The 14894-nt window shown below is 42.1% G+C and overlaps 1 protein-coding gene across 5 annotated transcripts in view; it reads left to right on the plus strand.

Moving 5' to 3' along the window:
* Nucleotides 1-14894, plus strand: part of CREBBP (CREB binding protein) — a 99920-nt gene that overhangs the window by 43509 nt on the left and 41517 nt on the right. For all 5 annotated transcript variants that reach the window (XM_064153409.1, XM_064153413.1, XM_064153410.1 and 2 more), the window contains 3 exons: nucleotides 6805-7054; nucleotides 8198-8311; nucleotides 14417-14659. In XM_064153409.1, the coding sequence (XP_064009479.1) occupies nucleotides 6805-7054; nucleotides 8198-8311; nucleotides 14417-14659 (607 nt within the window). The remainder of the gene's footprint in view (nucleotides 1-6804; nucleotides 7055-8197; nucleotides 8312-14416; nucleotides 14660-14894) is intronic.

Consider the following 14894-nt stretch of genomic DNA (forward strand, 5'->3'; position numbering starts at 1 on the left):
GCCGAAGCTGAGCAGTGTCTGTGAAGCTGCATATTCCAGGGGCGTTGATGGATGGTTTCTTTGTGGACATACCAGTAAATCTGGTATTTCTACATGGGTTAGGAGCACACTGTGTGAAGCTTGGCTTGCAGGCACCAGCCTGGTTTCACAGTTATCCTTACAACCAGCAGATGGAGTTGAGAGAATATTACTTTTTAGAAGCAAAGGGAATTGTTTCTCCTGAGCTCTCGTGACTTAGGATTGGAGCAGCACATCTTCTCCTGTGTTTTTGTTCCATTTTTCTTATTACAATGCATCTCGAGTTTTCTGTGGCTTTCTTCCTTGTTACTCTGTCCTTTGGGTTTCTTTATTAACAAATGTTGATCAGAAAAGAGGAAAACAATGGGTGATAAGGATGTTTTAGGTGTGTTTTACTGCAGGCCTCCTTGACAGAGGAGGAAAGCTTTTAAACTGGAAGACCAGGTTCAGGTAGAACAAGTAGAGCTGTATCTTCTTAAAAAAGACAATTTGTATTTTATTCCTGGAGACCAGAAAACAAAAACTTCACAAAAATCTTATATGGTGTCCTTACAGCTTGCTTTCTCAACCTTCCAGTGATGGTTGCTTTGGTTTTCTTTTCTTGAGCAGCACAGTCTTCTCTTTCACTCTGGGAAAGGTCTGTGACTGTCAACCCATAGGCATGCTGTGTGCTTGCTTGCTGCTCTCAGCAGCAGTCTCTCCAGTCTCTGGTGGGCTTGCTGTTTGCTGTGCTCACTTCTCCAGTGCCTGCCACAGCCTGCACTCAAAGATTTCTCTTTCCCAGGTGTGCTCACTCCTCTTTCTGAAGAGAATCTCACTTGATTCAAAGTGGAACAGCAGTCTAGGAAACAGCTGAGAAAAACTTTTATCCATGTTGCTTTGGCATGGTTTTCTAAAGGAAAAGTTCTTGAAAACCTGGAAACAAACCTAACAGATAATGTCTAGTGCCAGAGAAACTCTGTTGTTATGTTGGGAGCAAAGCTGGCGTCTCTGTTGTGTCTTGGTGCAGGAGTTCATCCTGTGAATGTGTATTTCTGTGAACAGTGGAATGTTCAGGTTTTTGCACCTTCCATTAATAATGGTTCTAGGCTGTCAAAAGGGAACTGGAAAAGATCTGCTTTGGTTCACATTCTACTGCCCCATCCTCTGGACAGGAATGTGTGTGGTGGAGAATATCCATTGCCAATTCTTACTCTCTTCCAACTTCTGAGCTGAAGTACTCCATACCTTAACTTAAAACTTCTCATTTGGCTCTTATCCACAGATTAGGATTTTTTTAATATTGATCACTCCTGAGTCTGTGTTGTCACCTAGGAAATTGTGCATCAAAGCTTTCTTCATTTTGTTCAGGCAATTTCCTGCATGTGAAAGAAGGACTTTGTCCATAGATTCCACTGTCAAGCTTTGTTCCTTTTTGTTGCTTTGAAACACTTCATTATGTGTTTCTTGTCATTTACTGGTCCTTCTCCTAAGAAAGCTTAAAAAGACATCAAAGTAAAACTCCAAGAGTGTATCCTTAAGAACGATGGTGATCCAGCCTTGATTCCCAGTAGTGAACTGTATGATAGTGAGACTTGTGTTTAGAAGAAAACTGTTCTGGTGATTAAAAGCCAAGGGCATTGAGGACCCCCTCTAAGGCCAATTATTCAAGTTCCTTCTATGGAGTGACTGTAGGAGCCTTCTCTTTTGTGCTTGCCATGGGCTTGGGCTTGTGAAGCTCACTCCCCAGTACCGGCTTCCGAGGTGGAAGTTATACTCCATTGTGGTAAGTGGAAGCTGGAAGATGAAAATACTTCTCTGAATGTGAAGACTCTGCATGTAACCATGTCAGTGCCAAAGCTCTGAAAGTAGATCTTGGACTCTGAACATACTCTTCATGTTAAGACTATGTATCGTGTTAACTTTGAATGTGGGAGCTGCAAGAATCACCTTCCATTTCCTCTCATTTGTAGCTTCATTGCAAGCTCCCAGGTTGGTGCTACTAAGAGGCTGTGCACAGTTCAGGGAGCCTTTTTTCTGTCTCTTAAATCTTCTGTCTCATGCAGATTCTGATTCCTTCTTCCACTTAGATGAGAAAATGCAACGTTGTGGGGTTATTGAGTAGAAACGTGAGCACTTGTGCTTGTAGTCCTTGCACAGTGTCAGCGTATTCGAGTGAACCAAAGCAGACCTTCAGATTCTGGGAGTCAGAAGGATTCTTCCTGTATGGGTAGAACCAAGCTGTTCAGATCATGCCTCTTTACAGTGACTGGTAGGTAGAACCAGAGAAACTACCATCAACGTGCAGAATATCAGAGTGAATTGCAAGGAGAGCAAACTAGTTCTGTGTTATTTTCTCAGTGAAGCTCTGGAGTTACTGGGAAAAGCTGCAGTTCATTAAGTGACTGCGCTCCTTCTTTGATGCCAACATACAGCTGCCACTTGAGCTCTCGCTGCAGTTTTGTGACACAACAGTGGTTCCTGGGTTGTTCACAGCCAGCTTAATGCTTGCTGGAGAGTTCCTGCAGTTCTGTTTGCAGGAGAGACTTGCTTCAATCTTAATGTAAATGTGCAGGGTACATGATTAGAGTTGATCACACTGTGAATACTTAATTCAGATAGAAGTGTTGCTAATCAATTTGAGATGTACGGTTCATGCCTATATCCACTTCATGCTCACTACCCCTTGCTGAAAGGGACCCTCAAGATCACACCTTCAGCCTGTGACTGAAGGCAAACTGAAGAGGTTTGGGTGTGTTTCACCTTACTTGGGTGTGAGGAAAGGTAGGGTGCAACCTTGCTCTCTGCAAGTGTTAATAAACAGATTGAATGTGCCCATAATGTAAGTAGATATGTAGATGACAGGTTCAAAATCCCCTGTCACTGGTAAATAACATCCTTGTTCTAGTCCATGATAACCAACAGAATGAGAAGCCGTGAGTCTAAAGTGCTACCTGTCCTCTAGTTTGCATAAGAGAAAGTCTATAGAACACCCAACTATATCAAAATACTAATCCTTTGTGGCAATGGACTCTTTAATTATCTCACTATGGTCCACTCTTGATACCATATCTGTCATCTAGAACCAAAAAGCATTTTATAAGTGCAGGTTTTTTCCTAATACAGCAATTCCAGAAAGTAGCATTCTGTTATCAGAGAGAGGGGAAAACTGTGGAAATAAAAAGGAACTATGGAAGAGGAAATGTGTTTTGAAAGCATAAAAAATGGTGCATGGAAGCTAAGCTGGGACTGGGATCTCTCTTGGGCTGTTAGACCTGTGGAAAGATTATCTGTGCTGTTGAAACCGGTGCCTGCGTTGATAAGAAGAGGTACATAGTGTTTAATCTTGGCAGATGATGGTGAGTGCTTTTGAATATAAATCCATCAAAACATGGAGGATTACTGGTCATCTCAGTAAAGTAAAACCACCAGGGATTTTTGTGTCCATCCAAGTCCAGGAAGGTGAGATACTTGTGTGCCTGTGCTGCCCAGAAGCACAGGAGGGACAGAACAGAACTGACTTCCTGTACGAAGATATAAAATCATAGAATCATAGGCTGGGTTGGAATGGACCTTTAAAGCTCATCTAGGCCACCCCTCTGCAGTCGGCAGAGACATCTGCAACTAGAGAAGATTGCTCAGATCCCCAAACAGTCTGACCTGCAAAGATTTCAGGGCTGGGACATCTGCAGCCTCTCTGGTAACCTGGGACAGGATCTCACCATCCTGTCCCTCATCTTTCTCTCTAGTCTGAATCTCTCTCTTTTAGTTCAAGTCCATCAACCTTTATCCTGCCTCCATCTTTCAGAATGGCCCTTTTTAGTCCTGAAAGGCCACTAGAAGGTCTTCCTGGAGCCTTTTCTTCTTCTCCAGTTTCCATAATTTTAAGTGATAGTAGCTGCTTTACACCATAGAATTTTCATATTACTCTGCTTCCAGAAGACTGGTTAGTGAAGCTGTTCTCTGTATTGGAGCTTGTAGCAGACTTCAACCCCCTGCTCTATCTGTGCTACTTGTGATGGAGCTCAGCAAGGTAGTAAAGAGAAGTAAAACTCTTTTTTACTTTGTGTATCTGTCCATTGAAACATTTACTTTAATTGTGGGGGTAGAAGTGTCTGAATCTCCTACTTCATCAAGAAAATTGTTAGTCATTCAGGTGAAGCAGCAGGAAGCCTCCTGCTCGTTCTGGAGTGAAATGATTACTATGGCTGATGGAGGATTTACACACCTTTGATGTGCCTGTGGTGCACCAGCACATCTCCACGCCCAACTGGTCCTCCAGGCCACTGTTCTTAATACACAAACTAACAGGGAAGAGGTCAGCTTCCTCAGTCAGCAGTCCTGAAAGTAAGCTAGAGCTAGATGGTGGAGAAATCTTTTGTTATATTTGCAGGTTTAGGATTTTGCACAGTTGAGAAGTGACCAACACAACAGTGTTGAGCTTAGGAAATAGAAATTCTGCCTTCTTTTTTTGGGCCTACCTGCAGATACTGCCGCCTGAACCAAGCCTGCTTGTTCTACCTGCTGATACTCCACAATCCTGCTTTTATGTTAATTAATCTTCAAGAAATCCTTTCGGGTCAGTGTATCTGTGCTGATACAGCTGTAGTCATGTCTGTTAAGTGGTAGGGTAGTAACAAAAGGAGAACTTTGTCTTGGGAAACAGTTTATTGACTGGGATGAAAACATCACTTCCAACAAGATTTTCTTTGTCACAGTCTCTGTATTTTTCTGCAGATTGGCTGAACAATTATGTTTCCTATTTGTGACCCAAGCATCATTTTGGCAAAACCTGTCTGCTCCTGAGCATTTGTTCACAGAAGACGTGGAAGACTTGATTTTAGCTGCATGCACTGGGAGCATAAGTGAATGGGTTTCTTTCACCCTCCTTTATTGCTCTTGCAAGACAAACAGATGCAACAATTCCTCTTTGTTTAATCATTATCAGTGGCAGAGTCCCCACCTCCTCCATCAAATACTGGTTTTCTATTTGATTTTGTGTGCTTCATTCCCCATCAGAAAAACTAACTCTTTAAAACATGATGTGCTGGCAGCAAAGCTGAGGACAAAGTAGTGGGAACCTGTGCCAGGGATCCGTTTGTTGACCTAAGAAAATGAGGGGGTTTGCTGCTATGTTCTCTGTTTTGAATGTTGTGTAATTTTCTGGGGAATCCTTCTCGGAGGTCAAAAGCAGAGCAGGCTACAAACTGTGTTCTGTCACTTGTGATTGTTCTTAAATGTATTAAGCAGACTTTGATCAGCACTGAACTATTTCCTCTGTTATCTCCCCACTGTAATCCTGTTCTTCCTATATTTCATGTATAAGTGTTTTTAATGGCTGATTTTCCTTAGGTAGCTGGGAGATTGGTGAGCTGTTCCATCATACCCTGTTTTTACAGTGCATAATCAAAGTGATTCTTGGGACAGTTTCATGTGTGTCCATGAGCTGAATTCAGGCTGCAAATCACAGGGAACTAAGCGCTTTTGCAGTTGAGTGTTTCCTGCTAGTGGAGTTGTTGCAGGCTGTAAATGGGTTTAGTTTGGAAAACTGGGTTCCTACGTTTGTTGTCCTTCAAAGGTTTAGGATGATGGTAGGAAAGCTAAATCTGTGCTGAAGAAATCAGAGGTTAAGGAGGCAGTTTCTCTTCTGCACTGCTGTGAGCTGAGCCTTAGACCGAAGGTATCAGTGGATACAGATAGCTCCATTAGGCAGAGCTCAGGCACTAGTTCAGAATCATGTCCATAAAGAATGGATGCTGGAAATAAAACAGCAGAGTTTGCAAGCTAATCTAGCCTGGTAACTGAATGCAGCCCAGACCAAGATGGCCTTTTCTGGGAGAAAACTGTATGCATTTCACCTGGGAATTTTCTATATGACAGGAATATCAGCACTGGTGAGGAGATTTAGGACTTGTACTGCAATCTATAGAGACACAGTTTTGACTGTCTTCTCCCACTGGATTCCTCTTTTTTGGGGGGACAAGAAAGTAAAAATGAAGTATATAAAGTCATAGAGTGTTAGGAGTTGGAAGGGACGTCTAGGGATCATCCAATCCAACCCCCATGCTAGAGCACAATCACCTGGGGTAGGTCACAATGAATGCATCCAGGAAGATTTTGAAAGCCTCCAGGAAAGGAGACTCCACAGCCTCTCTGGGCAGCCTGCTCCAGGGCTCTGTCACACTTAGAGTAGAGAAGTTTCTCCTCATGTTGAGGTGGAACCTTCAGTGTTCCACCTCATATCTATTGTTCCTTTTCAGGTGTGCCCAGTATTAGGGCAAGACCCTAGCACCTTCATCTTGACACCCACCCCTTAGGTATTTGTAGACATTGATAAGATCCACTCTCAGCCTTCTCCAGACTAAACAGCCCCAGTTTCCTCATAGGAGAGGGGCTTTCTTCATAGGAGAGATGTTCAAGACCCCCAGTCATACTCATAGCTCTCTGTTGGACTCTCTCCAATCTATAATATAAATCTATAACAGAAAAATATGATGCTAACGGACTTGAATTCCACTTGCAAGTGTGGTAGGAGCTCACTCCTGTTGGAGTTGTGATCTAATAAACAGAAGGCTGTGTATGACACGTTAAACTGTTGTTTCTAAAGTGTCTTAACAGAGGAACCTCTTGCTACATTTTTGCTGTTCTGAGGTTAGAATAGAAACCTTTTGAGACTGCTCCTCAGACCAGCGTCCCCAGTCAGCACAGCATGCCTGGCGACCAGCCTTGTACCACCCGAATTGTTACGTAGGGTTAAGAGCAGAACTGAGACTTGCAGACGTGATGCTGAGCTCTCTATTCTCTTAGTCCCAGATGCAAACCCAAGTCCAACAAGTGGGGATTGTACCGACGCAGGCGATGGCGACTGGACCAACAGCGGACCCAGAGAAGCGCAAACTGATCCAGCAGCAGCTGGTGCTGCTGCTTCACGCCCACAAGTGTCAGAGGCGGGAGCAAGCCAATGGGGAGGTGCGGGCCTGCGCGCTGCCGCACTGCCGAACCATGAAGAACGTCCTCAACCACATGACACACTGTCAAGCTGGGAAGGCCTGCCAAGGTAAGAGCACGGGGCTGAGGCTGCTCTTCCCAAATGGGCTGTGGAAGGTTTCCTAGCTGTTTGTCAGCAGCGTTCCTCTTGTCAGGAAGGTCCCCACACTTGCCACAAACGAGTGCCAGAATGGGTTCCTTAATTAGCCAGTGGTTCCCTTTTTCATAGAATCACAGAATCATTTTTGGTCTCAAAACATCTTTGAGATTATTGAGTTAAAACCTTAAGCTAACTGTGCCAGGCTGGTGCTAAACCATGTCCTTCAGCACCACGTATGTGTGTGCTTTAAACATCTCCAGGGATGGGGATTCAACCAGCTCCCTGGGGAGCCTATTCCAGTTGTTGAGAACCCTTCGTTACCTTTGCCCAGTTTCCATTTCTGATCTTTCTTCATTTACCAGTTTAGAAAACAGGAGGCAATGTTTGCCCTTTAGAAGTAGGATAGTGCCAGTGTAGCCTTGTGTCATGGTTTTTAAAGATAGCCAACAGAAATTAAGCTCTAAAATGAAATTGGAGAAAGAATACAGAACTATATTTAGAGAGAAATACAGAGATAGATATTACAAAGTAATTACTGCATCCCTGGCAAACCTCCTTGAATTTTCCCCCAACCCAAAAACTAAATGTAATGCTCCCCAGTGCTCCAATCCTCCTTCCTCCACCATTCAAGAGGCCTAAACAAGCCTCTGGAGGCTCCAAAACAGGCCTACTGCTTACATGTTCTTCCTGATAAAGTGGCTCCTGTCAGACACAGGGCAAGAGGAGGAGGAAAGGAGAAGAAGCTGGTCTTGTTGTGAGTTTATAAAGACATAGCAGAATTATGGGATTGAATAACAATCTCCTAGTCCCCAGAAGGTTTTTTTTAACCCTATAATCTCAACCTGGGACACCTTGTAAGCATCTTTTTCATCACCTGTGCTATGTAATGAAAGTAATAGCCACTATTTCTTTGTCTTGAAGTATTCATTTGTTTTGTGGCATTATTGGTAAATCCCAAAACAATTCAGTTTTGGGAATTGAACAGCAGTTCAGTTCTATGTATGGTATTGCTTATGAAATGGAGGGAAGAGTTACTCTAAAAAATGAGATTATTTAATTCAAAATCAGGTAACCAAGGAGCAGCCTTAAGTCAATTGCTTTTCCTTGTTGCAGTTGCTCATTGTGCATCTTCAAGACAAATCATCTCCCACTGGAAGAATTGTACTCGGCACGACTGTCCTGTGTGCCTTCCTTTGAAAAATGCCAGTGACAAAAGAAACCAACAACGTGAGTACTTCTTTTCCTGCTCTCACAACGGAGTGATGCTGCTAAAAGAAACATTTGTCAGAGGGGTAGTGTAGGAGTAAACTTTGATGGTGTCCCAACAAAATGAAGAGATAAATCTACTGGCGAATGCACCTTTCTGGTCACTGAATGCAATTTATTACTTAGTGCATAATAACTGTAAAGGGAAAAATCTAAGCTCAAGCACACACCCATTTTTAAAGGATGTGGCAACTTCTAACTGGTGTTTTATTGTGAGGCAAGTCAAGAAATTCCAATTGTAATGCAGTTTTGGATGTAGGTAGGGTTTAGGGGGAAGGTATAGGCTACTTCATTATTTTTCTTGCTAATACAAGCAGATAAAGATACAAGCAAATAAAGATATTAGTGATTAAGGATAACCTAAAGTGTTCATAAAAACAGAAAAATAGATTCTTGTGCACCAAAAGGTCTGCTCTATGTGTCTTAATGGGAAGTTTATGAAGTCCTGCAGATCATAGTGCGTTTGCCCATGTCTGGATTTGGTAATAACTGTTTCTTTACTTGAAGACAGTCAATTTCAAGTACATTTCTTCCCTCTTGCTGAAACAGAAAATACTGAACTTCTGTTGGTGGGTTTGCTTCTCATCAAATCTTTTGAAGAGATGCTGCATTAGAACATTTTACAGCATTTATGCTATGCGGTAGTTCTACAAGTCTAAGTAATGTTATGCTGAAGTATATTTAAATAAGGGTTAAGAAGCAGAAAATAGCTGGAGAACTTGTGAAGCTTGTACATTTGAATTGTTGGGAGCATTCTCCTCGTGTCCATTTAGGCCGAGGCTGCAGTAAGCAGCACTAACATACTTTGGAGGATAGAGAAGAGCTCATAGGTTAGGTGGGATTAAGGCAGAGGAGAGACTAGCTGGTAAGACTGTCCAAGTAATCCATTGAGGATGCTTTCATTGTAGTTTCAGGAGGGCTGTTTTTCCCCCAGAAGTGTAAAAATAAAATTTAGAAATCTAAGAGCTATTTGGAGTTTGTTTTACCAAGCTTCTCCTTGGTAAACAAGATACATCTTGTGCATTGAAAGTAGTGATTTGTTAGTGATTAGTTATGTTTGGCCCTCTGAAAGTATGTTGAAAGCTTTTCTTTTTGCTGGCATGGTCCATTTGTGCATAATGTCCTACTTACACAGTGGTTATCAAAGTGCTAACACCATCTAGTACAACAGAATTAGTTGTTTTCAATAGAAGCTGCTGTAGAAAAGTAGTTTGTGGTGTTTGTTTTTACATCATTGGTCTAACTTAGGTCATTCTTAGGGAAGGGAAAGCACTTGAACAAAAACAGTCCTTAAAAGTGATTTTGTTCTGGGATCAAACAGGATATTGTTGGAATGCAACAGAATTACAGTGGATAAGTTCAGAGTTTGGCTCTCTTGTTACATGCTGGGGAAATAAACAGTAAATCTTCTATTGAATTAATCAATCCAATGGTAGTAACCATGAAAATTGTCAGCTCAGTGTATCAAGGTGCAAGGTTGTTCATTCTGGGTTATGTTTCTGAATCGTACACATAACACCTCCTGGTTTGTTTGAAGGTAGAAGATGATTGTTGAGATATAGTTTGCTTCATTTTAGGCATTCAGAAACATTTGTGAAGTAATGGACTTTAATACATGGACTTGGATGCCTGATGAGGTGAAAATTAATCTCAACTAAGTTTAAGACTTGAAGAAAATGTTTGCTCCATTAGGAGTAAATAACAATGCCATCTACTAAAGGGAGAGGTAGAGGAGGTCTGCATATGGTGGTAGAATGTGATGAGAACATTTAGAAGGTGAAAAAGAACTGAGAAGTTTTATAGTTCTATCATAACAGCTGTTTTTATGAAGATCCAACTTGGCCACATGCTTGAGCCTCTTAGTTCTCCTGCTCTTGGTATCTATTGTGTGACCAAACTTCCTCTTGCAGCCATACAGCTGGTGATAAATGTGCTGTGTTCACTGTTTATCGTGACCTGAGTCATCTTCAGGTGATACTTGATGTGCTTCACTCCAGGGTAACTAGAAAAATCTTTGGGATCCCTGATTCAGCTGAGTGAGACTGGGTGGAGGAGCTGTGAACATGGAGCCAGTTGTCTTTAAAGGAAAATTTTCAAATCAAATGCAGTGAGGAAGAAGCTGCATTAAGAAAGAGTAAATCTGAAGCAGCTGACCTTGACCTAAAAATGTGGTTTTAAAGAAAACTGGGCCAGGAATTTTGGAGTACGTGGATGGAGAAGGGGAATCTGATGAGGGAAATGAAGGTAGGGACTAGGTGCTGTAGTTGGCCGAGGGTTGTTGAGTATGGACAGAAAAGGAAAGAAGACCTGAATGTAGAGCATTTGGGAGTTACCTCTTGTAGACGTACACAAGGGAAAAATGCTCGGAAGAGTAGGCAGCAACTTCTTTGTTACAGAGCCCCTTTCCTGGGAAAACTGGAAGTGAAATCCAGTTTGGTCAAGTCTCACCATCAGTAAATGTGTGTAAAATGTGCAAACAAAATTTGAATTGCGTTTTTAAGTGCTGGAAATGGTACATCGTGGTGACCTACCAGCTCACAGCGGTCACAGAGTGCTGTGGTAGATGGTTAGCCCAGGGATTGAGAAGTTCCCTTCACTGACTTGTGATGCTGTGATAGCTTTTAGATTAATGCTTAACTGAAATAAAAAGTAAAATGGGATTGGCGGTGCAGTTTAATACTGACACTTCCTATCTTTTTAGTTTCCTTACACCATGATTTAATTCTTGGTACAGCCTTCAATTAAAGGATCGTGTACGCTTACTTTTGTGCAGCCTCTGAGTTCTGCATGCAGGACATGCTAGTACTGAGGTGAGGCAAGGCCACCAGCAGAATTTCTGTTCACTTGGAGCTAGAATGAATGTAACCAGCAGAGTGAGTTGCTGCAGCACAGAGCATTTGAACACTGTTGAGAGTCTAAATTACAGCATTTGGAAGCAAAATGGAAAACTTAAGTCAAACTTTTCACAAATGGATTAATGTTGCTGTCATGGGCTGGTCAGGTTAGTGAAGAGATGGGTATTCATACCTGAAACAGCATGAGGAGCCTGTGGTTGAAATAAATTCCGACTGGGGGGAGGAGTTCCCCTCTAGAAGACACAAAAATGCAGTTTCATTATAGCAGCATTATCTCCTTTGCACACTGAGACAGGAATCCTGTAGATGAGAGAATGTTTGATCATGTAGATCACATCTGGAGGGTTTAATCAGGCTGCTCAGAAAGTTTGTGGGCTGCTTCACTTCTGCTTGTTTGAACTTTCACTCTTAAGATGTATAAACACATGCAGCCTTCTAAGAGTGGGACATATGGAGCTCAGTTGTCTCTGAAGCATTTAGGGTGTGATCAGTCCTGTACAGAGCTGTCTTCACATCTGCAGCTTCTGGCAGGAGATCAGCAGCGTCTGAAGCATCAGTTAATAAAAAGAAAAATCACAGTAGGCGTTGCTTCATGTAGCAGTGGCTTAATGTGATAACTCCTTTTTTTGTTTCAGTGCTGTGTTTATTGTAATTGACTTGACTTCCTGTGGTATCCGCTGCAGAAGAGGCTGCATTTGCCAGATCAATACACTCTCACTCCATCTTGTTTGACAGACTGAGATAACATCATACATTCATATAAAACCAAGCAACAGAATTGTATTGCTGATGTGAAAATACTCAGTACAGTATGATAGTGAGTTATAAAGTATTGAAAAGCTGAGACCAAATAGAGCCACTCAGTTCATCTCTGGAACTTCTTGGAGACCACTAGTCTTTCCAAACTACACATGAACAGAGTGGTCCTCTATGCTTTCCCCTTGAAATAAAGGTGGTGGCTTTTTGAAGAAGCAGAAGTAGACTTGCTCTCCACTTCTAAAGTGACATTCAGACTGTCAGCTCTGACATACCCAAGCAGTTTTAGAAGTAGTCTTTGGCTTTGGGCAGAGGCAGAGATATGGAGATTTGGTCTTGAAGCAGACTTCTCTAAAATTGGCTGGATTGCTGTTCCTACAGTTGCTCTAACACAAGGACTGGACTTGACCAATTCCACTGCCAAAGCTTAGCACAAAGCTCTGGATGAGAGGTGATTGACTTGTCCAAGTTCTGCCTTAGCATCGGTGTGAGCCTCAAGCTGAGCTTGCAGTCTCAGATCAGCACCAGCTTTTTCCCCAAACTGGAATAGCACAAGGAGTGGTGAAAGGCTTGGCTATCCTCAGTTGGATGGTTAGAAGCCTTTCTCCTGTTCCCAGCCTTCAGCATCACCTGTGCTCCTTCTCCCATCTCTGGAGATACACCACATTTACAGCCAATGCTGAAAGCTCCTTTCTCTAACAAGCTGGAATTTTTATTAGCTACTCAACGAATCCATTGCTTTCACAATAGCCTTTGAATCCTTCTGAATTCCAGGGTGCCACCAGCTTTGTGCTATTTAACCTTTCTAGAGACTTCTTAATTTCTTGACTTGCACTCACGTGAGAACATTTTTCTCTTGAATTGTGTGATTCTACAGTGCTGTGGCAAGTCCCATAAGAAATTCAGACAGCTGTTTTGTTTTTTCTAATATGCCCTTTTTAATTAACTAAACTGATAGGACCTGGGTTAACTTCGGACTTTAAGCTTGCTTGGAAATGATGAGTAAGTTCACAAGTTGTTTTGAACATGTCCACAGAGTGCAAGCATACATAAGTCTAATTACTACAGGTAACCCAGTGCTGAAAACACTTGGAGGGGAAAAAAAGAAGGAATGTTTTCTGTGGTGATGCTTATTCTGGAGAGGGGAACCTCTGACTATTTATTTGTAGTCTTCTGGCAAATTAGATCAAATTGAATTTTCATCTGGAGAGCGTAAAGTCTGGGTTCTCTAATGTATGTGGTTTCTCTTGAATGGGAGCTGAAAGTGAGTGTATTTTTTCCAGCAATTCTCTCCATTCCCATAGTGGGTGAGGATTTAAGAAAGCCTAGATAATGCTGTTAAATGTCTCAGAAGGCTTGTTTTCCTCTTTCTATTGTTTTTTCCCCCTAACCATGTGCCTCTCCTAATATTTCAATAAACCAACTCTCGTTGCCTATATGAAAAGCTATTATTGTTGCTGTGTTTAGCTCACAAATTTGTAAGGCACATTCTGTATTTAATTACTCAAGGGGGAAAATGTTGAGGCTGTGTTACTTCTGCAGAGCCTTGGTTATCAAAACTCAGTGTCTCTAGTGAAGGATTTGCTCCATGTTTTGTTCACAGTGCAACATGTTATTACTTAGAAGAGCAGCCAAAATGAAGACCAGAAAGCAGGTTTTTATTCATTTCTGGGTTCAGGAAAACTACTTTTCCCTGTTGTTTCCATTCCCTGTCTACAATGGAAATGACTCTTCTGAGCAGTGAGAGAGGTTGGTTGTTTGTGGTGGTCATTCAGGTTAATGAATACCCAAATATTATCTAAATGATTTACCAAACCCTGTGGCAGGCTCATCCTCTTCCTGACTCTTCAAATGACTTTAGATGTTGTCAGAACAATCTGAAACCCATCAGGGCTTTTTTTTCTCTGATAACTTGGGCTTTAGGGTAATTTGGCTTTCAGACAATTCATATAGTGACTGCTCAGAATGAAAATTTCTCCCAACAGATCTTCAGTATTACCTCTGTGTCCAAAGACACAGTATTTCTGTTGAACTCAAGATCTCTGTTCTGGAGCCAGATATTTTGACCTAAAATGGGATTGATGGGAAAGAGGGAAGTAGAGGAATTAATTACTTCCCCCTACACACACTTTAGTCTACTGTCCCCAAGCATGAATATCCTATTTAGCTTTATATTGGAGCCTATACTTCATGTATAGTGCAGTAATTATGGGCTTATCTGCCCAGAATTTACAGCTCTTCTCTGTAGACTGCATGTATTAATTGCTAGGGTGGTTGTTGTCCTGTAGAATCAAAGGCTGAATTCCCCACTTGGCATCTCGGGTGTTGTTCTGGCCTTTGGCAGAAGAATACAAACAATATAACTTTATGCATGTTCTGTCGATTTTTGGCATGATTTGGTTTATTGTTTGTCCTCACTGATTTTCAATTCTCTCTTATCCTTTCTTTTTTATAGCCCTTTTAGGCTCTCCAGCTGGCGGAATCCAAAATTCCATCGGTTCTGTTGGCACAGGCCAGCAGAATACTCCATCGCTAAGTAATCCTAATCCAATTGACCCCAGCTCCATGCAACGAGCCTATGCTGCTCTTGGGCTACCATATGGCAACCAGCCTCAGACACAGTTGCAGCCCCAGGTCCAAGGCCAACAGCCAGCACAGCCCCAGGCTCATCAGCAGATGAGGACCATTAATGCATTGGGTAGGTGGAAAACACACCAAGGGACTTGGATGCTGAAATAAGGAACTTAAGGCTGTTCAGCCTGGAGAAGAGAAGGCTGTGGGGAGGTCTTATAATGGCCTTCTAGTACCTGAAAGGGGCCTACAGGAAATCTAGGGGGGTGACACCTTTAACAAGGGCTTGTAGTGATAAGGAATGGATTTAAGCTTGAGCGTAGATCTAGACTGGAAATTAGGAAGAAATTCTTTACAGTGAG

The sequence above is a fragment of the Pogoniulus pusillus genome, chromosome 13, assembly GCF_015220805.1.
Source record: "Pogoniulus pusillus isolate bPogPus1 chromosome 13, bPogPus1.pri, whole genome shotgun sequence".
NCBI lineage: Eukaryota > Metazoa > Chordata > Aves > Piciformes > Lybiidae > Pogoniulus > Pogoniulus pusillus.